Source organism: Aphelocoma coerulescens, chromosome 2, assembly GCF_041296385.1.
Source record: "Aphelocoma coerulescens isolate FSJ_1873_10779 chromosome 2, UR_Acoe_1.0, whole genome shotgun sequence".
Taxonomy (NCBI): domain Eukaryota; kingdom Metazoa; phylum Chordata; class Aves; order Passeriformes; family Corvidae; genus Aphelocoma; species Aphelocoma coerulescens.
In genome coordinates, this window is record NC_091015.1 from 56494080 (window position 1) to 56520603 (window position 26524).

The 26524-nt window shown below is 43.0% G+C and overlaps 1 protein-coding gene across 1 annotated transcript in view; it reads right to left on the reverse strand.

The window, feature by feature from the left end:
- The window catches only part of AOAH (acyloxyacyl hydrolase), a 74072-nt gene extending 51156 nt beyond the window's left edge, over positions 1–22916 (reverse strand). Inside the window, exons 1-5 of the mRNA XM_069007619.1 lie at positions 22792–22916; positions 22250–22404; positions 8840–8935; positions 4314–4374; positions 3114–3213 (exon numbers count right to left, since the gene is read on the reverse strand). Coding sequence (XP_068863720.1) covers positions 3114–3213; positions 4314–4374; positions 8840–8935; positions 22250–22404; positions 22792–22916 — 537 coding nt within the window. The remainder of the gene's footprint in view (positions 1–3113; positions 3214–4313; positions 4375–8839; positions 8936–22249; positions 22405–22791) is intronic.
- Between the last annotated feature and the right edge of the window lie 3608 nt (positions 22917–26524).

Consider the following 26524-nt stretch of genomic DNA (forward strand, 5'->3'; position numbering starts at 1 on the left):
ATATGATCTGATAAACATTTTGGCTAAAACATTATCCTGTCATCCTAAACCAGCTATCTTGGATGCCTGTACTCCTGCCAGTGTTTTGGAGTGATGCTGCAGCCCATATTAGAATATCTGCTGTTGATGTGGCTTAAACCACAAAGCATATTACAGCAGCTTCAGATACCGTCCAGTTTTCAGCCAGCTTTAGTAGCCTTCACTTTTGATGTGCCCTATTTGTTTGTCTCATTACTTGAAGGAGTCCCCAGTGTTTCCACCCTCATACTAAAGGGCAGAGGAGAACCTCTGCTCTGCTCTCCAAGCCACTGGTGGCAGGAAGGGGCTCACAGGACCCCTTACAAGGGACATCATTTCACACGGTCATGCCGGTGATCCAGGAGCTGCAAGGGCCCCTTCCAATCTTCCACAGCAACATCAGAGGTCTGCTCCTGAAACTGCCTCCCAGCAGAGCAGCCCACCTTGGCCAAGCCCCAGCAACAGGGGGCTGCCCTTGCCCAGGCTGGATGTCCTCCAGCTCTGTGCTGAGAGCACTGAGCTCCATGAGAACGGAGTAACATTTTTTATTCATAATTAGAGCAAAGTCTTCCAGAATAATCATGGAGTGCTAATAGCTCCAGGCAGCTTGGCAAAAAAAATAATAATTTGGGCTAATTTGTCAGAGACCAGGGAAGTATGTAAAATGATGCATGTATTATTTAAATGGATTGCAGTGTCTCTATTAAGTAGATAGTTTGAAAGACCTCTGAAGCAGGGGCTCTTCCTCCCTCAAAACACAACAACCTCACTAAAGCAACATTGCACAAACAGAAAAAAATAAACTAATGGTGAAAAAAGCAGATGCACGTTGATATATTCCACCTTAAAGGCAATTAAAACCTTTGACATTATACTGCCTTCCAAGGACAGGTAATGCTATTTCTTTCATTCCCTTTGCCAGTACAAATATGATACTAATTCTGGGAAAATGGGCATCCAAAAGTCTAAATGAATAAGTGAAGTACCTGAAAATCAATAGAGTTGAACAGAACAGTCATTAGTATTAGAGTCTTGTTCAAACACTCAGCAGGGGACTGCGCCAACATTTGCAGACTCATAAAACCAAAGTGATCAATCAAATTACAAACTAAAGAAGCAAATGTGAGGTAAACTGCATTTTATGCACCTGTGTCTCTGATTGTATATTAATTTTTTTCACCCATAATTCATTTTTACTCAGTCTGGCTTGTCACAGAGTTATTGTGGGCAATTTATCAGCCACTTGAGCATGAATTCTAAGCACTGCTCTTCTCCTCCCATCTCCTCATGCTCTCTCAGGGCACGAGGAGAGCCAAAAAGAAGGGCAGAGTCAGTGTAAAAAAATTGTTTTGTTGGTAGAGTTCTCTTACTCCTGATGAGAAACAAAAGCCTTGACAGAAAGGGATTTAAGTACCATTTGGAAGGGAAGAGGGTTTGCTTGAGCCACTCACTCAGACAGACAGTCTCCAGGCCATGCAAAAAAGATTCCAAATTTTGTTAAAAAACCCAACCCAGAACTCCAGCACATTCAGCTGTTTTCCTTGCGGACACTGCACTCACTGAAGTGGTTGCTGGAGGTAGAAGGAGTCAACACCTTGGTTCTACACCTGATCTGGGAGATAGGTAAGAGCTCACAAAGATGTGACAGCAACCCCACGAGTGGCATCCTTTCCCCTCTGTCTGATCAACCGAGCATTTCAACACAGGTGTTCTAATTTCTTCACAGGAGCCGCCTTGATTTAAACAGCCCCTCTCTCCAGACACCTAAGCCTAACTCCCTGCGCAGCCATGGAGAATCCATCCCTCTCTTTAAGTGCAGTTCATAGCCTGCACACCCTTTGACTTCAAGAGGTGCCCTGCACTTCTGACACCCAGTTCAAGATGGGGGATTTTGATGAGACCTGTTTGATGAAGTTTGGACACCCGATTGATTAAGTTTAGGCAATATTCTGGTTGAGTTGAGTTAGTGTGGACCCCCTCTGCTGCTTACACTTGTCTTCTTTCACCCCTGTGTGGCTGCACACCCATAGATAGATCTCTATGTTGACGTATCCTGGAGCATAGACTCACATCTGCTATAAACCAAGCGTTACTGTCATTCTTGGAAGGCAGGTGTTTCTCCAGACCTTAATATTGGCAGAATTAAATCCATCTTGGATATGGACCGCAGGCCATTGAAGCCCATAAAAAGATTGCCCGATTTCAATGATTGCTGGACTAGACCCTGTGTGAAACATCTCATGCAGACCTTTAGAAATCAAACATGCCTTTCTCCATCCAGACCCAGAGAAAAAGATTCCCAAAAATAGATGCTGAAGTGAATGGCTTGCTTTTCAACACTGCCAAACAACCCCCACACTCACGGGTTTTAGTGTGACTGGAGATACATGATGGCCAGGAAGGAAAAAATTACTCACAACCAAAAGAATCCCAAAACAAACAGCACATTTAGACACCTGTGCAGATATGTATATGTTTGAGTATAGCAAAGGTCTAGGATGTGCAATCAAGGACATGCAAGTGTTGTAGCAAGTAACTGTACATCAAAGAAACAGTGGTAATTAAATATGCTTTCAGCCTGTGGCAAAAGATAATGCACATTAGCTTAAACCTCTTGCACTGCAGACTAATCCAAGTCAAATAGCCCTGCATTTGCAGCAGGTAACTTGTGCCCACGCAGGCTTTCACAGCAGATCAGGCAATGTGGGGATCACTTGTCGTGCTGTGGTAACGTGGTGGCATAGATGAACCTCAGCTGAGTATCTGCTTTGGGGTTATCGTACTGCTGAACAATAAAGTCTGAGGAAAGGGGTATTTTTTTTTCCCTACTCTTCTTCTCTGACCCAGACTGGTACTTGAGAATTTGGCCCTGTGACTCTCACGCTTCCTCAACCCAGTTGATGATGGTCCACACAGCTAATGTGTGTTAGGCACCTTTTGTTCAAATGGATATTTTCTAAGAGTGTCCATGCTCTAAATGTTGAAGTTTATTTCCTAGACAATGCATGTGCTGTGGAAGCCTCTGAACTGCTCAGTTTCAGCTTGAAAGACATTCCACAATCAGTAGTTTTAAGAAAAGTGGGAAACCAACTCACCTTTGGAGGAGAGTAGAGATGACAAAGCGGTTGTCCTGGATCCTGTTTACACAGCCTCAAGGAATGGCAAACCACATCGGCATTCATTTCCCTGTCTATGCTGAATGAAATGGTGCATAAACAAAGACTATTATGTTTTTCTGGGCTCCTGAAAGTAGAAGCTATTTCCATGGGAAACTAAATCTTCCCAACACCACACAATAATCTCAGCTCACTTCACCGTGGCCCATAACCACTGCTCAGTACCGCGTTGGGTTCTAATGATTTTCTGCCAGGACATCCTACTCAGCATTTAAAATTGGAACCCAGGATGATGAAAAAGGACTGTGCTTTACATACAGCACCTGAATCAAATGCATTATAACTATTCTGGTTTTTTAATCAATCATAAGCCTGACAAAGATTTAAAGGTTAAAGTTAATGCATATGCAATTTGGCACATATGAATGTTCAATCATTAACTCAACAAAATAACCAGAAATCCTTCAAAGATTCTTAACCTTTAACCACCAAGCATGAGTGCTAGGATTGTTTCTTTCTTTTTGGGACATACCTCTGGGCTAATCAGGAATTAAATTAAAATGTTTGATTATATCACTTCTTAGTCCTGTAAGCACTTTGCAGTCCCTTGGCTAGTTTTAAAAACAAAAATAAAAGCCCTGGGGAAGAAGAAGGTCTAGTAAAAGCTCTGTTAATTAAACTAAGAACTTTCAAAGAGGAATAAAATGACCTACATTTTATTTTTTTAATCACTTAGATTAAATAGTAGGCTTCCCCAAGAGTGCACATCAAGGTCGGGGCTGAGAGCATGTAGGAGCTGACAATTAGAAAGCCTGATTAAAGGTAGAATGGAAAGCAAGAGCCAAGCAACAAGAGTGTGATTTTATAGAACCTGTCTCTCACACACGGGTTATTCAAATTCCTCCCTCAGCCAAATGAGCTGAATTTCAAAAGGTAATTGCATCAGGTGGGCCTGATCTGAGATTTAAATGGAATATCAAAATGGTTACCAGTGGCAGCCTGTGTTTATTCACTCAGGAACAGCTGTGCCAAATGCCAAACCAGAATCACTTTGAAGCATCTCTGCTTTAAAAATAATGTGATTTTAGGAGTGAAATCCCTCCACTTCAACCTGATAGCATATCTGTACATATCAAGAGCAAACAAAGCAAAAATCTGAGAGGACACAGCAATACTTACAGTTCAGCTATGTGTGGTCCATAAAGTTCAGCAAGCACGTAACAGAAACCTTGCAGTTTTTCTAGAAAACATAGTTTTTATTTTAAGTAATTGAGCATGGTGAAACTGGTTTTACAGCACTCAACATACAGCAGCATTAGGCTCATTAAGGTGAATGCTGATTTACCTTAGGGGAAAGCATGTGAATCTCTGACCTCAGTGTAGTACCAGAGAATGGGAAAACCTGAATTTCTAATCTTGTCTAAAACCCTTCTGGCTTTAGGTAAGTCACATGATTAAAAAGAATAACTAGCTTTTGTTAACTTTTCTGAGTATAGCATAATGGAAAAGTCAAAAGAAATTGTGCATGCCACAGCATCTTCTAATCAGTTTAAACAAACATCTCAGTAGGTTTGAAAGAAGAAAGAAAACAAACACATAAATCAAAGAACAGAAAGTGATGTTGGGCTTGATGCTGCTCCTAGAACTGTCTCGGAGCATCTGGGGGCTTGTGGAGTTAAGAGAATATGTTTTGTGTAGAGCACGAGTTGTGCAGGAGTAATTGCATTCAAAGAAATACTTGAAACTTTTCATTTGGCTTCCTTTCACAGTCTACAGCCATGTGCCTTTTTGGGATGCTGGCTCAGGTGATTTCCTTAATATGTGTGAAGCATGTCCTCGATACAACAGTTCATCAGTGATTTCTTTAAGGTACTGTTGTAAAAAACCAGGTGATCCATGCACCCGAGCAAAGACACTGCGGGAGAGATTGGGGGTTTGAATACAAGCAGGGCAATGATCTGACAACTCCCATGAAGGAAAACTGCCTGTTTCTTGGCCTGAACAGACTAGAGCTGGTTATCCATGCACATATCCTGCAAAGGAGGTGTCAGGCCTTGCTCCAGCAGGGGTGGTGCTGTGAAATGTCATAAGAGACAGGTTCACACAAGTGCCGTGACAACAGCAAACTTGCAGCTCCTCAAATTCCTTAGAGCTGTCATATTCTCTTGCACCTCCATTACCCAGACAGATAACTATCGGTACTTGAGGAGGAAAGCACAGAGTATTCTCATCTTTCATCCTTCCCAGAGAAAATCCATGGAAACACCCAAAGCAGTCACTTCCCTCCAACTGTGGGCTGACTATTCCATTTTAACCAGCGTCAGGCTGGATATGCCCAGGGCCGGGGGGCTACTACATACAGGGTGGGTAGTTCTGCTGTGTGGAGGGTACAGACCCTCGTGGCAGTGACTCCATTGGTGGGCATGGGTGTGCTCCTGCTCCCACAGCTGTTCTCCTGCCAGGACTGCAGGCATCTTGGCTGGCAACCTGCACCTGAGAAAGGAGGACTGGCACCAGGAAGGCATATCAGGGAATTAAGAGAGTTTTCCCAACACCCTCCTACTCATGCTGTTGCAGGCAGCTTCTGTAACTACAGTAGCTGATTTTTCTTATCCCATGACAAGTGTTTTATTTCAATCAAGTTATTAGCTTCATTTCTTTGCCTCCTTTGCCACATAACTCCTTACTATTGGCTCTTTAGAAGCAATCTGCAAATAAAAATTGGTCTCCTGACTAGAATTAGATTTTATTCTTGTTCACCTAAAATGAAAGATGTCACAGACATCAATAATCATGTGTTTGGCATCACTGCTGATTAGAACACCCTCTGATGAGGCTTGCCAGTGCAGTACCTGGCTCCCTATAGTAACCTGCAGGCAAAGGTGGCTGGCTTCCCCAACACCTCCCCAGTGCATTGCAGGTGATGATCTCCTTATGATTTTCGCAAACCAGCTGGTTTCTACAACATTTCTGGCTCTGGAGGAGCCAGTTGGCTGCTGCAACCTTTCCTGGTGTCTGAGAAGAGAGGAGAGTTTGGCTGCCCATCACCTCTGGGAAGCTGATATAGGTGTTTGCTGGTCACACTGATTTCCTTATGTATATAGGAAGCTTAATGTGTAATTATCACACAGCGTAAAAAATGATGGGAGGGAAAAAGAATAGTAATAATGTTAAATTATCACTGAGCACATAAAATTTTCTTGAAAGATTCAGATGCCATTCAGACCTTGGCTTTCAAGAAAACACCAAGACCAAAGCCACAGGAAGGGTTTACAGGGCTTGCCATTGGAGCCAGCCTGCATCCATGTGTTCACAAATCTCCAGCTCTGCTAACACACAAAAAGAGAGGATATTGCAGAGAGAAATCTCTGTTAGGAAGAAGCAGTGTAAGTCAGAAAAGAGGGGAAGAGAAAGAAGTAACTATGAGTGTTCAGGGGCAAGAAAAGACCTTAAACAAAACTAAATGCTGGAAAATTTAGAGAAAATATATAGTATACTTGCTTCAGGTAAAAGAGATCCCCTAAGCTGCCCTGTTATTTCAAAAGAACAGTCCGGAAGGTTTTTCTCTATAGCTTCATAGTCCTGGAAACACAAACTCTGGCTGAATCCCAGAGGACAAATATTTGCAAAAAAGATGCTATTATCATGTTGCCATTTGCACTTGAGCTCTAAGGTGTTTACACAGCAGTGGTCAACACAGAAGCAGAGCATGACTCAGAGGCAAAGCCAGAGGCAGAGGTTCTCAAAGCACATTTCGGGTATCAGACACCTCTGTGTCATCAAGCAGACAGTCATTATCCAGGTAAACATACATTCTTGCTAACAACATCTCTTACACTGTAAATACTGTCCGTTCCCCTGGACCTGGCCTTTCTATCTGCTCAAGAGCCTTCTTCACTCATGCCATTACTGTTCTTATTCTCATAGGTTTATTTGCCATGTCTCTTGAATCATACACATTGCAAGTATTTCCATATAAATGAGGATGTGGTTCTGTTTTCTACAGAGCCTGTGAGATTGAGTGGGACTGACAGGTACTGAAATTTTCTCTCTTTTTCTCTAAGCAGTTTTTGTTCTTGAACATCACATAACTTTACAGAAGGCTTGATCCAAACCTGACTTGACTGTAATCAGAATTACAGGAGGTGCTCAAAAAATCCCACTTTCTGGGGTTTTTGGAGTCCTACTCCTTTTTATGCCTTAGGAAAAGCCCTGCTGCCATTAATTTGTTGCTGTTATTCTTGCTATTGACTTTAGGCATGTGCATAATAATGAAATTGCTTCTCCAAGTGAAATGCATGACCTGCTTTAGTAGGTTTGCTCCTCACGAGCATCCAAAGCTTTTCTACTGTTTCAAGCAGCAAGAAGAAGCTGCTGATTCCTGCTGGGCTGCAGTGTTCACCTCCCAGGAGAGGATAAATCGGGTTACACTGTAGCTCCCACACAATCCATAGGATTTTTCACTCCTTTCAAGTTCAGGGTCAGTTTTTTTTTCTACTGGGTATATCCATGCATCTCAGAAGGTAACTGGATTATACAGATTCAACTAAAGGGATAATAGGATTTTATGTGTGTAAAGAATGGCAGCTGAAAAGAAATATCTTGACATGTCAGAAGAACAAGGTCCACTGAGTGAATCATGAACACAGAGCTAGCATGTCATAATTTAAAGAAGAAAATTGTATTTTAATAGCAGGATCAGTGCTTCTAATTGCAACTTCATGGTTGTGTGCCTGTAATTTAAAACACTGAGGATATGACTTATGGAATAGAAATCAGATAAATGTCTTCTATCAATGAATGAATCCTAGCAATTAGCTCCCTGCCCCATTCTGCACTGGGAAATCCTCCCTTGGAAAGGAAGGAATTAATATTCTACACATATCTTTTGTGAAACTAGGGTCTACAGAGTGAGATGGTTTCTCAGAGATACAATTTGTGAAATCATATAAAAATGACATTTTAATGAAGAATTCTAAGCCATATTTTTACATTAATAACGTCAAAAAGATATCAGGAATATGAGATCTAGTAACTTAAATAGTTATAGGATTGGTCTGTGAGGCACAAAGCTATTCTGCCATTCAGACTGTTCTCTATTTAGGGGTGTGCATGTGGAGCTCCAAGCTCCTTTGGGTAGATAAAATAAGGGGCAGAAAAAGGGGAGTCTTACATATATTTGTATTGAATAGCTGTTGCTTTTGAAATTTGTATCACCAGTTACATTTCAATAGCTTTTCTGTGCACACCAAATGCTCACATCTTACACCTGTCAGCCTCATCTCATTTTTAAAAGTTTACAATAGCAGCTCCTATACCTGCTGAAAACATTTTCATCTTCACCGTTGCTATAAAGACCCATATCGACAAGAAGGAGGAGCAGTGGGGCATACAGTGAATCTATTCTCAAGCTGCTAACAAAGAGACAAAGGGGAGAGAAAGGAAGGGAACTGGTCTGCATGTGTTAGTGCTCACATGTGTGCAGGGCTTAATACAGCCCCATTCACTAAGTTTGGGACAAAATCCCAGCTCGGAATCTAAGTGAAGACATGCCACTGACTTTCCTGTAAATAGCTACTTGCTATCTCCCAGCTACACACCTTTGAGAGGTGGATGAAGTTTTTTCAGACCTCATATGTGAGTTTTTGATTAACAGAGAAATACATCAGCACCAACACGACATATGGTGCATTTTTGGTACTTACCAGGTATGTAGTCACACAGTCTCTCCACGGCTGCTTTTACTGTACTGTTGTGCCACTGTGCAAGCTGTTCGATGACAGACACCACAAGCACGCATCCTTCAAGCAAACAAGAAACCAAAAAGAGGGAATACCATTATCTGTGAAATGTGAGGAAGTGCCCTGCACCACAGAAGTATTTCTGGCATCTTTGGGCATTTCATTTTTTTGAGGTGTTCCATGGCAGATAGGTGTTCAAGGGGAAAAAACATCAATTAATTTCTGTCTTCATTCAAACCCTGTAAGTTATTACAGAGAGGATGCTGATTCCAGAGGAGCACGCAGAACAGCCTGGCTTTTACAGCACTGTATGATGCTCCTGGAAGAATGACTCCATTCTTTCACGGCTGAAAATTGAGGAGTCGAGGGGATAGCCAATGTTACACTTGCCTGCTTGGTCACCTGCTCTCTTGTTTTATCTCACAAGAAAAAAGGCACAGGTCTGTACTTGACAGGACTTTTATATCTCTCCACAAAAGCTGCTCAGAGAGGAAACCAAATGTTTGTGACTGCCTTCAGAAGAGATGTCACACCACAGACATATGTGCTGACCATGACAGAGCATCCATTGCATCATTTCTTCACAGACTTTCCTCTGAAGCCCAGTGATGCTCAGCACACACAGGGGTGCTGAGCCCAGCTACACATTTGTTAAAACCAAAATGTCTTCACAGTTCGTTCTGCTCTGCTTCTGTGGTTGGAAAGAAACCACTTCCTATGACCTACGATTCTGGTTATTTCTCATCACTAATCTGGGTGTGAACATGGCTAGTGAAGTTTCTTGAGACGTGCAGCATGTTTCCTGCTGTTTTGGGGATTGAATAGATTCAATGTGATCCCTATGGAACAGTCATTCAAAATCCACAATGAGCATTCATTTCAATTTGAAATTGCTGTAGGTCAGGATTGTGCTTTCTCTGCAGTGGCTTCACGATTTTATGAGGAATACATCTTAGGTGATGCAAAGTCTGCCCACTGTAGTCAGACCTCTTAGCCAGAGTGAGGTCACTGCCTAGACTCAGAACCTGTGCAAGAGAGGCAGGTATCCCAGGCAGACAGGAGACAAGGAGCCAGGATGCCAGTTTCCAGCAGCCTGAATAAAGACTTTTCTTTGAAATCCCTGTAACTGAACTGTGTTTCCTCTCCTAGGTAAGAAATCTCATCTCTCAGACTTGCTCTAGCAGAGTCTAGAAGTGGAGGTGAACTGCAGTAATTTGATGTGGCTGCAGACTCATCTTTTTCCAGAGCTCAAGAACATTAATGTTCAGGTTTTCAGACTGTCAAAACTCTTCAAAGTGAGCTTATAAATTCCTTCCAAGAACCCTTACCTATGTGCTATTAAATCAAAGTGCTGTTCTTCAACATAAATAACTTTGATGCTTCTATGGCAAGTAAAAGAGAAGGTAGGGCAATTGGAACTTCCTGTAAGACCAATATTTTTGAGTTTTCTATTACTTCTTCTATCCCAATACAGTAATCCAGTGGAAATTACAGTGAATTTGTCACCTCTTTTGCAGGGATAAAAGCCCACTTCTACATACTTATTAAATAAAAGGCTCACTCTAGATCCTCTGCAGAATGATTTATGAAGCATACTAAGAACCATTACCTCCAGTCAGCCTAAAAGAATTGAAGAATAAATGGAGACAGATGTGACCAAGAAAAACCCTGAAGCAAGACATTCCTTCTTTCCTGCCCCCCTCCCCAACTACCCAAATAGCCAGAGGCTAACTAGTCCCAGGAATTAATAGCTAATTAAAAACACAATAGCTGAAAATAAAAAAAAGTTTAATAATAGAGACCCAAACTAAAAGTAAGGGGGACATCCAAGATGAAGGGTATAGCACGTTCAGGTCTTGGTCTCAAAGAACAGGCCAGGAGCCATCTGGTCCAGGTTTAACCTTAGCACAGCCTCATCATGAAATAGTTTGGGTTGGAAGGGACCTTTCCAGTCCAAGCCCTCTGCAGTGAGCAGGGCCATCTTCACCTAGATGAGGTTGTTCAGAGCCCTGTTCAACCTGATCTCAAATGTTTCCAGGGATAGGACATCCAGCACTCCCACAGTGGTGGGGGTGGAAGTTAAAGAATGCAAGAGACTTCAGCTGTTTTAGTGCAAGTTATGCCCTGCACTGGCCTCAGGGGCAGAAAACAGACCCTGGCTCCTTTGCCAGCGTAGTGTGGGAATAGCCTTGCTGGACTGACTCCGTCCTGTAGCACTGAGATGGCAGTGCACATCCTGAAAACACATCATAACACATCTACAGCATTACGTAACTTAGTTCCTATAAGGCTGCATTATTGACACACATGAACAACCTACAGACAACAGGAACTACCCTTCCCCTGACTTCTATGTCCGTTTTATTCATGAGGATGGAAGCTCAGAAAAATTAAATTACCTAAATGATGACTTAACCACAAAACCACACAGTCTTTCTGTGCTTTCCTTTCTACTCTTACCAAGGTCAGATGTTCATCTATCAATCTTGCTAAGTCAGAAAGACAAAAGGAGTCCAAGCAGAGAGAGAGGGAGAAGCTAGCCCTTTGATATTTTCCAAGGTGCACAGCTTTTGTTGTTTTACCTCTCATTCTTTTGCATCATGAGCTTGAGGAATCTACAGAATCATAGAATTGTTTAGGTTGGAGTTGACAGTGTCACCTACTGCAGCAGAGAGAAGTGTTGCTCATTTTGCCTGTGCTGTGTAACTCAGTGCTCCTGCACCTGCAGCCAGGGGCTGCAATAAAAAGGGACTATGGACAAACAGCTCAAAATTCAAAAAGTTGGGCCGAGGATAAAAACACCACTGATATTTCCATTTTCTCTGTTACACAACAAGACAGTCTTCACTGAAGATGTAAATTGCTCTTTCATGTTTGTCAAAGTACCACAGAGGGAGTGAGAAAAAAAAAAACAAAACTATTTTTGGTTCAGCTCTGCCAAATAGAAACAGAATTCTTAATCACAAACACAATCATGCAGGTATCCCCACTCAAGGAGCAGTCTCACAGCAATTAAAAGAAAATTTTTCGTGTTGATTAAGTCAGATAGACACCTTTTTGTCTATTGAACCAGGCCCAAAGGCAAATGTGCTTCACATGAGGATGAATGGAGCCAATGCTCAGTCTGAGCAGTACTTAATGCAGTACCTCAGGCTACTAGACGCTATATGAATATAAATAACAGTAACAACAGCCTGACTACTTGGGAAAAATCCACAGAGCTGAACTTCAAAATGTTTGCTCTCATAAACTCATCTTCACTCTCACAGAGAGGATGTTTCTGCTTGTGCTATCAGACCCTTCCCACCTTGGGCACTTGCAGACCACACCTTGGTTATCCAAATGCAGTTATTCCACATGAAGTACCATGCTCCATGGGACAACTTGATAGACAAAGTCTTGGCTGATTTTCAAAAGGATCTGCTGTTCCTTAGGCACCACAGCTGAAGTCTCTGGACCTGAATTTGGAGAGTCTCCCTGCCCTCTGGTAGGAAGGGTGCTCCCCAGGAACATATCCCACCAACACGTGCCATTGGCTGATCTGCTCTCTGTCTCCCCCATCTATCTGGGCTTTTATCAGTTGCCCTCGGTCAACCTGTCCTTACTCCTTGTGGTCTGCTGCCGTGAGCTGTGCCCTGGTGGCTGCCTGCTTATGTGTGCATTCTGCTGGCCTCAAAGCCTTTCATTTAGGCTGATGTCATCAGGAGAAGTTTTTGGGCTGGAGATTCTAAAATACTCAGGAAAAAGGTAGAACCCTGCGAGGAGGGATGAGGAATGTCCTAAGGGGACTCACAGTGGTAGAGGGAGCCTGATCTACTTAAGCTCCATGTTTTTTTCATGCAAACATGCCTCCCCAGTAATTCAGGTTTATCCTCTAGGAGAACCTATCTCTGGTGCTAGGCTATAGGTAAAACTTCAACAGGTGAGTGTCTATAAATGAAAGTTAACTCAGACTATCCTTGCTTATACTATAAACCTGCTCTCTTTTTATCATCTTCCTCTAGATTAAGTGGCAGGAAAAGAAATGCTGACCAGTAATCCTAATTTTTAATAGGTCTTAATTCCACTGGCTAAAAATGGAAAATAGTTAGCTAAAAAGGACAGGGGGAAATCAGACGTCTTTGACTGTAAAAATCTCACTGCTTTAATTACTTATGATGTGCAAGAATATAAAGTTTTTAGTACTATAGCATCAGTAGAAAAGCACGTCCAGATCTGGCCAGTCATTAGCAACTATTGCTTGCTTTTAATTTACCAGATATTTAGATGTGATTTATTTCTCATCATGAGCTAGGCACGTATAAGGCAATGTAAATAGGCTTAATCATTAAATAAAGCTCAATTTTTTTTTTTTACAGTTGCACAGGATTTTCTTTAGAAACAACTTTCAGTATGTTGATTCTGCTGTCTCACTTCAATAATAGGTTTCAATACCTTGACAGGCTGAAGGATGTTTTCTCTGAAAGAAATTCATTGGCATTATAATACTTACTAGGCATTAGAAACTAGACTCTGGTACCTGCTGCTTTTAGTGATGGTTTGTCCCACCTGCTATTAATTTCTGAAGAGATAAGACAAGACCATAACCATTTTGCTCAGTGCAGTAAGGTGAAAACTCAAACATCAGGAAGTGCTTCTCTCCATGTATTTGAAAGTAGTATGTAATAAAAAAATGCCATTTCCAACAAGCCCAGGAAAAAAAAATCATACCCCATTAATAAAATCAGAACTAGAGGAATTCAGCGCTTAGCTGCGAAGCCTCTGGCAGTTTGAGCAGACTATTTAACTTAATCCACTTCTGCCACACAAGTTTGAAAGGATCTATAATTAGAATTATACCTAGGGATGTCAAAAAGTATCTGGATAGTGAAAGCTGCCTCTCTAAGTTTCAGATTTGTAGGTATATTTGTCTGAGTAAAACTCTGTTAAATGGGTTTTCTGGCACCTGGCACATCCTCCTTTGCCATCCTTTGCTCATGTTTCTGCATGCTGAATTTCTTTCTCACCCCTCCAGTCATAAATTATATGTACCCACAGAGTACAAGGAGGACATAAGTCAAAAAAAGTGGCCTTGGACACCAATAAAAACCTTTCTGGCCAGGCTGTGGCTACCCTGCGGCCACTCTGCTTGCTCCTGATGGAGCAGGAACTGGTGCCTTGCTTGGTGATATGGCAAACCTCTGCCTAAAAATCTGTCTGCTGCAGCAAGGCTCTGCATACAAGAAGCCATTTATCACATTCCTGGCTTTATACAGAAGATGAAGGCTTTCCCAAAACAGCCTTTGCTTCTTCCATTTATAGATGATCCTAAGCTCCAAAGGCATCTCTTAAAGCCTACAGGTGAGGAGACCCAAGAACCTGTCTACAAAAGAGGATATTGCTACTCTTTGTGCTGATGCAGTTGTTCTGGCATAAAAACACCTCTTTCCAAACTAATCTAATCCAGTTCCAGTTCAACCTGGAACAAGACATGCCTCATTCACATAGGGTACTAATAAGAAATAAGGCTTTCTCCTCTGAGATGGGGACATCCATGTGGGTATTCTAGGTGCAGGCAGACCATGGCTATGCAAAGTTACAACACAGAGAGTATTTTCTTTTCATATAATTATAGAATGGTTTGGGTTGAGAGGGACTTTAAAGATCATCTTGTTCCAAGCCCCCTGTCATGGGCATAGACACCTTCCACTGCACCAGGTTGCTCAAAGCCCCATCCAACTCAGCCTTGAACGCTGCCAGGGATGGGGGCAGCCACAATTTCTCTGAGCAACCTGTTCCAGCATCTCACTCACTATATATTCCTTTCCTAACAGTGCCCAATATCCATATTTCCTTGCTGCACTGCTTCTCATTACTGAGCTGATACTTTCAAAGAACAGCCCTTTACAACCTCAAGATTTCATTCCAGCATGGAAATATTCAGCTCAAATGACATAAACATATATACAAAGTAAGGACAGTTATCTTCCCATACACAGCCAGAGGATTTGTTGCTTTGAAAGGTAATTTGGAAATGCATCTGAATGATAAAGTCTTTTAACTCAGACTTTTGTTTCCTATCTCATTTACAGTATTAAGGTATTTTACAGAGATACTGAAGTGATGGAATATAATTATAGGTAGCCATATTCAAATATCTTGGCATATACAAAACCCTTTCATCCTTAATTTGCTAAGTCTTATGAAATATCTTGGAAACACTAGATGGTACACTATTAACAAACCTGTCACTGGGCATTAAATTGCACATAGTATAGTGGCTAAAGACATTTTTAAAATATTAATATCAATATAGCAGCATTTTGAGTGAATTTGTAACAAATTCCAGCAAAACCTGGAATACCAGTTATGATTTCTGTTGCTCATGCAAAAGCAGTGGGCCACCTTAGGCCCCCTAATTCAGAGCTCCAATCATTCATTTTTGTTTCATTAAGACATCCAACAAGGACTCTGATACAGCTATGACAGTACAGAAAATTCAGTTTCCATCTAGTGGAAGACTCTGGTATCCATACCTGCCAGCCAAATGTATCCCTGGTGTGTCCTTCATTACACTTGAAAGAGCCCTATTTAACAAAATCTATAACACCAGGCATTTCCAAAAGAAATGTTTTCTGTATTAATTAAGAGGAAAAAAACCCTGCGTATGTATGTGTGACATTAACACATTTCTCTTTTCAAAATCAGGAAAGGGTATTGAAAATTTACTGAAGCCCAAATGCTGTCAGCGGGAGTTAATGTAAGTGCATAACTTCATCCTTGTTGCAAAGGCTTCACCATTTTAGGATTCTGAATGTGAGAAACTTTTTTTCAGATACACAGTTCCTAAAAGCAGTAAAAGTGATCGCCTTAAACATAAGCAGAAGATCTCTACAGGGTTAACACATGAACAAGAGTGAGAGGCCCACACGTGGCAATCAGCATCCAAATAGACAATCAATAAAATAAGATTATTATACTCAACAGAACCATCAGTAATGTAAAATGTACAAGACTACCTATGTCTACAAATGCACATGGATGTGACTGTGTATTTATACACACATAGATGTGGATGTGTTTGCATGCTGAGCATATCTTTTTATTGTGATCAACAGATACATATACCTTTTACAGTCATAAGCTTTCACTAAGACTTGGAATGATTTTGGAAAAGAAATTTTTACCATCAGTTGGTGAAAAGTTACTGAAAAGCTGCTGAATAGTTGCTCTAGTATCTCTACTGTACTATTCCCATGCCTGTGTTTATTCTAGCAAAAGTATAATCATAGGGGAAAATGTTATGGTCAAATTTAGTATTTATTGCTGATCATCAGGTCAAACTTTGCCGCTGATTAAATGGAGCAATGTTGGTGAAGTGAGCAGAGCTGTTGTGGCTTGGAATTGACTTTGCTGTAATCAAAGTCGATTCCCAACCTTTTAGAGTAAAATACATTGTGGTGCTACACTGATATTGGGCATGGCTTTTTTTACAGAACTCACTGAGCTGTAAATTATACGTTCTGTCATGGTGCCCCCCCAGACAATATGTGCACAGCCACTTTGTCTGAGCGCAGTTGTTAGAAGCCTTCAACTCCATTTGGCAGGTTCCATTGTGTGAAGTTATCGGGAAGTCGGAACACCGCCGGTCCTGCTGCCACTCCACAGGGCATATTTCATCCCTGCACTCATGCACAGCTAGACAGAGGCAAACTGTTGAGGACAATGACTATCATGCAAATCAACACAGGTAAAGGTCGGCATTTTATGCTGCCAGTAGCTCAGAAACACCCGTTCTTTAATGCAATCAGAGCTGGAAATATGTTTCGAAAACATGCTCCTTCATACGCTAGGAACTGTGTGCTCCCGCCTGAAGGGAGGTGGTGACCCGCAAAGGTTGCTGAGAATGGCATTATATTGAGCACAAAGATGGGGAAATTTGCTTCCCTGGCTGCTGACCCACAGGATTACTGCTTACTAGCAGAGAAGATGGAGAGTGCTGCTGTCCGGCCCTATTGAGGGCTCCCTGACTAATCGCCTCGTTCCATAAAGGGCAACCAAAGTTAATCGCCAATAGAGCACAGCAGTCTGCTGCGGGGGGGGGGAAATAAATAAATGCTGCTCTTTGCAAATGCTTCTTGCAGTCACAGCACTGAACTCCTGAAATGCTGGCCTGCAGTATGTCCTCTTACACAACCTCTGCCCTAGCAGACGATCTATACCATCTAGGCTGTTCTGAAGGGACAGGGCAGACACAGTTTGTAAAGATCTCTGATGAGGTCTTCTACAGATTTCTCAGGAACAGATTACTGTGCTCACTTATCACTATCATAAGAAAATCCTCCTCCTAACCTGAATATCCCCACTGGTGCCCATTTCTGTTACTTCTTGCCATAGCTCTTATGAACCTGGAGAATGGATCACACTTTTAATGTTTTCAAGGACAGATATGTCTTTTCTCAAGTTTTTCTTCTCTAGACTAGTTAACTCTAATTTATTCACTCCTTCTTTATAGCTTATGCCTGTTTTTCTCTGAAACCTCCTGTCACTCTGCATCATTCTTGATGCACAGCCCCAAAAGGGAAGTCAGAAATTCCTCTGAGGATTTGTCAATGCTGAGAAAGGTAACAGGTTACTTCACATGTCTTGCAAGCTAACTTCTGTTCGCACGTCTCGGTGCGTGCCGCATGTGCGTGCTTCGTGACAGCAAGCCATCACTGTGCCACTACAAGCCCGGATGATCTCCCCTAGGGATGCTACCCAGCCCGTTGCTCCTCATCTGCTGTGTGTGTCATTGACTATTTCTGCTGAAGTGCCTTCAATATCCCCATATTGAAATTACCTTCTCAGATGCAAGTACTCCAAGTTGTCAAGATTGTTTTGAATTTATTTCTTCCCTCCATTTCACTTGCAAACAATTTCAGCTTTACAAGAACTGCTAATTTAATAGCGCAAATTACATTATCCTGGCTAGAGAAAATATGGAACGATAGTATGTTCAAAAGAGAAGTCCAAGAAAGATACGATTTTGTACATCCATTTGCTTAGGGAGTGAGCCACTTGTAATTACTCTCTGAACAAGACTACCCATCTGTTTTGTTCTGCCCTGTAGAAGCTTAATCAATGTCACATATCTCTCAAGCATAAGATTAGTGCTGAGGTGGTGCTAAAAGATTTACAAAAGCCCAGCTGTAACATCTACTTCTTATTCCCTGTCTACATGGCATTATCCCATTGGCAAAGAAAATTAGGTTGATCTGACACTACTTTTGAAAGTTGTTTTTAAAGTTTTATCTGTTGCAGGATTTTTCTAGGATTTGATGTTTAACTGACTAATCTACCATTCCCCAAATTCCCTTTCTTGCTATATTGAAGGGAGATGAATACAGAAGTTCCCTTCTGCCTTTCAGTGCCTCCCCCACTTTCTGCATCCTCCAGGGCAGGTTCCACCTTTCCCGAGGTTGCGTCAGGTACCTCTGGATGAAGTCACCTTTGCTAGAGAACAGAGCAATTTGCAAAAACCCTTAAAGGGCTCTGTTGTAATTCAGGGTGGAATTGAATAAAAGCTTTTAAAATCAGGAGAAAAATGATGAAACATTAACACCAGTGTCAACATTTTACCAGTTTTGCTGTACTGTCTTTGGGTACCCTAACATTAACTTAAGCAAAGCTTTGCTTGCCCCATGAAACAGGCAGCATTTTCCTCATTTAACAGCCGGGAAAGTAAAGACCTGAGTATATGAGGGGTTCATTCATGCTTAATTTTTGAGAGAAAAGTACACCTCATCTCTTTCTCAGAATGCCACACTGAAACAGTCAGGCTGCACTGAGCAAAGGGATTTCCAGGTCTCATCCTGAATAAATCCCTTAAGCCCATCAGTAACAAATCCAGAAGGGAAAGCCAGACCCAGCATCCAGCTCCCAAACCAGTGCACAGAACAAAACCTCACTGCCTTTGCAGGAGGAAGAACAGCTTTGTGGGCTTTTGCATGTAGGAAAACTTACAAAAGCCCTTTCATCTACCATAAGGAAAAACCAGAAAAATATATCACATGCAAAGAGTGCAGAAGGCCCAGAGGAAGGGCCTGACCTGATTTCACAGAATTCAAAAAGGGTGGCATTTTACCAGCCTGGGGAGACAGGAAATACTGATGGAGAAAAAGGACTGTCAGATGCTGGGAAAGTTTTTCTCGTGACAAGGCCAAAGAAAGACCATTTATCTGGCTGTGGTTAGGTACTGCTACAGACCAGTTATCTTAGATGGTGAGGAATTGCTTAGGTATACATCTGATCCTGTGGTTGGGAGGGTTAATATTGGGTGCTTTTCCCCCCTCTTTGCCGTAACTCTAAAATGAAGTAGTATTAAACCCCATTTTAGGTTGCAACACTCCAGTTGTTTTGTTTCTACACCAAGTCAATTATGAAAAAAGAGTTTCTCTGAATGAAGCAGCTACATTTTTCAGGAAAACGGAGAAAAAAGAATGTGATTTTTTCTACAGTTAGGAAGGGTGATTAAAACTTCTGTCTAAATCTCACTGGAGGTGCACCCTCCTCTCCTCCAGCCCTATGCCGTATCGGCATATAGGTGCCTACCCAAAATACATTTCCCAGGATCTGCTAAGGGCAGGGAAGCCCCTTGAATTACCCAACTGCTTTGCCAGTATGACTGGAATATACTGGGGCAGATGGTGGTGCCTACCCAGGGAGTGTTGCAAGCAAGGGGAACAGAAGGAGGAAGCAACCAAGTTGTAGCACATTTAACAGAGGTACCAGAGCTGCACTTTGCTCTCCTGTCATATTATTTCCACGTATTTCTTCAAGAAGTGTGATACTTTCAGTGGAAAGGCTTAATGAGAAATATTTTCTTGGTTTTGTTACTGAAAGAGCATTCACTTTCTGACCGGATTTGGCTACTAACATAGCAATCTCAGTCAAGCAGGTAGTACACAGGAGTGATCAGAAATTCAGTGTGTAGCCACCTCATTTCCCTCAGAAAAGTGAGGCAGATAACTTTGAAAGATTAGACACCTGACCACACATTCAAACTTGCATGAAATAAACCCATTTCTTCAAGAAAATATCCTATGCATTTAGCAATGGGAATTTCTCACATTAAAAATTAGGTAAGTTTAAGGAAGAAATTCTTCACTGTGACAGTGAGAAGGCACTGGAACAGGTTGCTCAGAGAAGCTGTGGATGCCCCATTCCTGCCACTATTCAAGGCCAGGTTGGATGGAGCTCTGAGAAAGCTGATGCAATGGAAGCTTCCCTGCCCATGTCAGGGGGGATGGAACTACAGGAACTTTAAGGTGCCCTCCAACCCAAACAATTCTATCATTCTCTCTGATTCTAAGAAATCATCTTGTCCTTGATCTGTAAGGCCAAGAAGACACAGAAGTACTCATATCTCTTTCTCATTACCTTCTCAGATGGTAAGCCAACTAAGAGTCTGGGGTTGAGTTTTAGGAGGATGTGCTCCTGAAAGGGCTGGTCACCAAATCAGACGCAAGAGCTGACATTACCCCTGCTCCAAGCCATGGCAAGGGCAACCACCAATTCCTCTGTGCTTTCCCTTTCTGCTTGAGAAAAGGAAGGGGCACAGTATTTTCAAGAGTTAATAGAAAGAGCAGATAATCAGCAAAAGCCCAGAGGCGGCCATCTGGGCTAGCAGCCACCAGCCCTCCCTGCTAAGTCTGGCTCATGCCCCTTTTAGCACTATCCACACTTCATTTTTATCTTGCAGTTTACAGAGATGGGCACAGTCTGTTTTGGTCCTGAGTCAAGCTCACAAGGATGTTTTTAGCTGAAGGGACACCTCAGAAAGAGAAACTGGTGTGGGAGGCAGTGGTTTTCTCATCTCCTCCCTGAAAAAAGAGGAGCTCAGTGGTCCCAGCAATAGGGCTAGTACAGCTTCCCTCCTTTTAGGAAGGAAAAAAAGGACAAGTTCTCTTGCACAAGGCAACTTCAATGCAATATGTGGTATTTAAAAGTTTTTTGGGTCAACAGGATGGAAAGGACAGACAATGCTCACAACCTGACATCCAAAAACCACCAGTGTAAAAATCCCACAGATGAGCATGATCACTGCCTTTCCTATTGCCATCAAAACTGTTATTGCCGTAAGAGCTCACTACTAAACAACACCACTTCCCCCTAGCTCTGGCAGCTGCTCGGTCACCACTTGCATGGCTCCCAGCCCAAACAAGGACAGCCCCTCACAGCCATTTCTGCTTTTCACCTCTTGTTCTCACGTTCTGGCTGGTGGCTGAACCACCTCACCACCCTGACTCTACTCTGCTTTCTATTCACCCTGCCCCACTGAAACTGTCAGGGGCACTGTGGGTGGCTCAGAAGTGGGGCAAAAACCTGCTTTTATCAAGTTTAGGATTATTATTTCTAACTGAGCCACAGTGGAAAGAATTATTTCCTTCTGAAGGGTGGAGAGCAGTGACAGGGTTTACATTTCCAGCACAAAGGTGCCTTGGGAAGCTAGAAGAACTGCAGAATTTTAAGGCTGAAAAAGGCCTATAAAATCAACAAGTCCCCCTGATGACAAAATAAAGCATATGACTGTAATGCACAAGACATACCCATTTGCACACTTAAAAAATATAACCTACCACATCTCCCTAGCTATATGGAGTGTAATGCCAAGGGCATTTCTGGTGCAGAGATATCCACAGTCTACACTGATTCCAGTGTTACCAGTCTTGCTCTGGGAATCACTTAGCCAGCTGAGACTGTAGGATATCTACCCCCACCCAGCTATAGGTACTGTGGGGATCACCACAGTCACTGAAGTCATGTGAGAAGGGGGTTGCCAACTTGCCCCACTTCTGTATGGGTCATGCAGACGCGTGTGCCCACAAAAAGGAAAGGAAATGTGAGGAAGCAGCCTTTGCAACCCAGCTATGCAGAGATGACCATCCAGACCACAAAGTTTCTCTGGCCCCAGTATGGACTGACCATCCTTAAGAACAGTTTTCCAGGCACTGAAATCAATGAGGAGACCCTGGGCAAGCCTGAAGGGAACCTTCCTGCCAGTTAAGCAAAATGCATTGTGAACCCTAAGAAACACTAGGACCTCCTAACATCCTATTTCCTGATCCCAGACCTACCGACATCAAAGCCAACTTTTCAGATGCCATTCCCCACAGAGCAAAAACATGAACTTTGGGAAGCAGCCAGTCAAAAACAAAATCATAAAATAATTCCAGACCCCATGATGGCCTTGCAAAATCTTCAGTGACTGTTTCACCAAAGACTACAAGTATTTTTCAGTACAGCTGTTGAAACAGATAAAGAAGCAATTTATGATGTGAATAGCAACTCTCAGCTCACCAGTGGAGTAAGGAATGAACTAGTCCAGCAGGCAAACAAAACCTGGGTACATACCAACACAGGTGTGTCCTTTGTACAGCCCAAAGGGGAGCGAAGGGGATCGTGGGTCTTTTCCACGGGGCAGAGGGGAGGAAGAGGCAGCCTTCAGCAGAAGCAAGAGCCAGAGGATGCAGAATAAATTAAGGAATGTTTGCCTAGACCCCTTCATCCTAAAGAAGAAAAAAAAGAAGAAATAAGGAGGGAAGGGTGCATGTGGACCTATATTCCCTTAACTCTCAGGGAGTATCCTGCATCCGTGCAGCTTGAGGAGAAAGGGGACTGGCGTGCCTGTGCAGCTGTAAGTAATGCAGGGACACATTCCCAGGCAGGGACAGAGATGTCTGCCCTCCTACGGGATGCATGGAGGATCCCACACTCGCACATCGCAGGTGCTCTCCCAACCCCTCAGCCCCTCTCAGGCCCTGCCACCCGTTAAACCCAGCAGGTCCCATAGACCTGGGCACACTGTGACCAGGCTGGGAGGATGCCCCTGTGGCCCCAGGCTGCTCTCCACACCCCCACGCGACCCCGCTGCCCCATGTGCAGCTCTTCCCAACCTGCTGGCCTGGGAGGACCAAGAGGGTTGGATGAACAGCTCTGGCTCAGCGCTCCCGTGTCTCCTGCAGTAGCAGTAGATGACTAACGACCTTGAACCACAGCAGCTGCCGGAGCCACTCAGCATTAATAACACAAGACACTCCCCTGAAAAACTAGTGTTGCAAAAAGGGAAAAAAAAAAAAAAAAACAACTGCACAAACCCTTCCCCCTGCGCCGTTGCTCCTTTGCCCTCCTCCGCAGAAAAGAAAATAAAAAAAATCTCTTCAGCTGCTTCTGTAAAATTTCTGACCAGGGTTTCCGTTCAGGAGGACTGAGTGTGAAAAATGAAAGAAGCTGCTCAAGATGGAGCCGCAGGGGCAGGAGGGACGGGGCTGCCGTGCTGGGGTTTTGCCAGGGCTTTAGTTCTGCTGGGACCGAGCCACAGGGATGGGAGACAGCTGCCAGTGTGAAGGCAGCACTGGGAGCTGAACCCCCGTTCCCATCAGCTTTGAGCACATTCGCTTGCAGCCCCCAGCTGCCTGTGTGCCTTGAGAAATCCTGAGCTGCTCCTGCTTTGGCAGTCACAACAATTAAAGGTTTCCCTGGCTCTATTTTTTTTAATCCCTCAGACAAGGCATAAACCAGTCGTTCCCCAGCCTGAAGCAAAAGTAGAGAGTAAAACATGTTTAAACGACATGACTTCAGAGGTGGAACAACTCCAAACAGCTACATCCCAGACACTGTGGATGCAAGGATGGCTATAAGGAGGCGATCTAGGACTGAGGCACTGGAGGGACAAACCTGTGTCCCACTTCCACCTCTGCCTTTTTGTATAAACCTGCGCAAGTGTCTTCCCCTCACAGTGGGCAATGGGTACTCATCTTTCCTTTCCATTCCTTGTCTGTCTCTTTCAGAAGTGGGCAGGCCATTGACATGGGTTGCTAAAGGACAATGAGGAGCCTGTCTCATCAAGTATTCCCCACATGCTTCCCAGGAATAACTAAAAGAGACTTATAAATAGTGCTGTAAAAAGGAAACTAGAGGATATATTAAAATCAGTGATTCCCAGCCAATTCCTGCAGACCAACATGATCACACATGGATCAGACCCGCTTCAGTATTTAATGTGTTTTTTGCAAACCACTTCCTTCCTTGGGAGCCTCCCCTACAACCTTCTAAAGACAGTCCCAGAAAGTTTGCCTCAACTTTGATAAGGAGGATTTTCCTTGTGCTAATGATAATATAATCCAGTGGCTCTGGGGAAAAAAAATAAGACTATAAAATCTTCAATGTGAATATAAATCACTCTGTATCTCCATTCTTTAAGCCAAGCCATTTATTTTCAAATGCATGCTTTTCTTTGAAAAATATAAAAAATAATTAAACCCAAAATGAAGGTAATAGCTGTTGCCTAAGTTTTGCAGAACTGCTTCTGCTTATTATTCTCCCTATAGCTAGCAATGCTGTTTTTCTTTTTTATTTTTTTTTAGTAGCAGATAAACAAAAATCATAGTGCAAAGTACCTTATCCATATGCCAATCCTACTGAAATCTGCAGGATGTTTTTCTTAATGCTGTAAAAACTTGCTATAAAAAGACACTGTGCTACAGCGACTGCAGCTCCATTAAACCCTTTTTAACACACATATCACTTGGTTCCCAATGACACTTTGAAGTCCTTTAGAACTCTGCATATTGGCTCATGAGCATTTTCTGCAAAAGCAGAGTGCTAATAATAGGCAAGGAAAACCTTCCTAGCACAGAGGTCTTGGGAATGGTTTCTGCTTTATATCTATTGCAAAACACAAAGCTAAACAACAGCACTTATAAAGCACAGAGATAGATCCCAAGCTGCTCCCAGGCATGTAAACCTGCAAAGCATGTATCTGAAGCCTGTAATCAGCTGTGCTATTTTCTTTCATTTTAGCCTGTGGAAAGAGCAGTGAGATAACTGCATGTGTAAGACAGAGCTGCTTTGCACTGTACCTTATACATTAGTCAAGCTCTTAAACCAATAGAATTAAAAAAACCCCAAAGCTTTTAAAATCTGCAGTCTGGTCAGAGAAACGAGAGATTTGAATTAGAGGCCACTTGGGAAGGTGACACCCCTCCCCCTGCTGGCCCCTCCCGAGACCAGCGTGAAATCTTTCTTCCACTCAAATCAGATAGCAAATCCTTTCCTTTTGCCATGCAGATTTTATATTACTTCCAAGTCCCTGACACAGTAAGACCTAAAGCTGTCTTGGTACAGGAGCGAAGGAGCACTTGATGTTGCCTTTTAATTTTAGTAAGTGCATAAATGATATTAATGGGAGGTAAAAAACAAATTAGACCTGTCCCAAAGGAAAGCATTTGATTATAAATGCTTCCATCAGGTTGTGCACAACACGTAAGTCAGGGAAGCAGACCTAGGTCAAGGGTGACTCAGGAGATGCTGCCTGCCTGGAAATAGAGTATGAGAGCTGGAGCAACCCTGTCCTCTGCAAAGCACCAGGTGCAGAGAAGTGATGTCTGGGGTGTCCCCTGCCCAAAAGGGTCTGGCAGGGTCACCCTACAGTTCTTGAGCTGTATCAAAATCAGCTCTTTTTAATGTGTTTGCAACCTGGGCTTGGAGCAGGTCCAGCCAGATAGCAGAGGAGTGTAGTTCAGGTGGGTACCCAGGGCTGGTGGGGCTGCTCAGGGTTGTTATAGCCCATGAATGCCTCAGAGCCCTGAAACATGCTTTTGGGGATGATGAGAGCCAAGTGGGTGGAGGAATAAACTCTACAGAAATGCTCCTGGACACCCCACTAAGTACCTGCCTGCAGCATTAGTGATCTAAATAGCGCTGAGAATGCAGTCAACACTTTGTCTCTCTGAACCTCCATGTGTTGCTTTTGAAGAGGAGGCAAGGACAGTGCAGAGCCAGAGGTGCAGTGAGATCACCACCTCTTGCAGACGGGAAACCCTCAGTGCCCTGGAATGACCTAGCTCCACAGTCATTCGCTAGCTGTTAGGAAGAACACATAGGGTCAGTTGAATTTTTTCAAGGTTGAATTTGGACTAGTGGTACTAGTGATAATATAGACATAAATAAATACACATGTATATCCATGATGTACACTGGCCAACCTGCTGCTGCTTCCTGCTAAGGAAATGGGAGGGGCCCAGAACTCCCTCCATTCAGCACACAGATGAGGAGGAATGTACCTTTCATCCTCTGCAGGGTTTTGGTTAAATTCTGCTCTGAAGGGAAGTCCTGCAACTCTCAGTATTTGCTCTCAGGGTGCCAGGACACACTGAAGAACTTTCTCAGCTCACCCAGCTTGATCCAGTCTATCTTTTTTGGGAGTTTTAGCACATGTGAGGCTCTGCAGAGCTAAATCTCAGTTACCATATCCTCAGGTACAGGCCAGTAGCATGTGTGGGGGACACACCATGTTGGAGAGGGCTTTGTTTGGGGGTCACCAGACCCCATTAGCCCCCAGTTAGCTGCAGGAGCTAATGACCCATGAAGTGCCCCACTCGGTCACTCCCAGACCAATCTCTCCAGCCACACCCTCAAGCCTCTCTTAGTTTAAGCAGATCTGAGAGAAACTTGCACGTGTGTGGCTGCCAAAAACCTGAGGCAAAGCATGCAAAGACAAGCTTGAATTTCCACGATGGCAGAGCAGACAGTGTTAGGGAACATGTGTAGCTAGTGAAGAAATACAATCCTCTAGTCTGATCCCAAGAGCAGGAGTGTGGTTTCTGGAGTTTGAAGGACCCACAACAT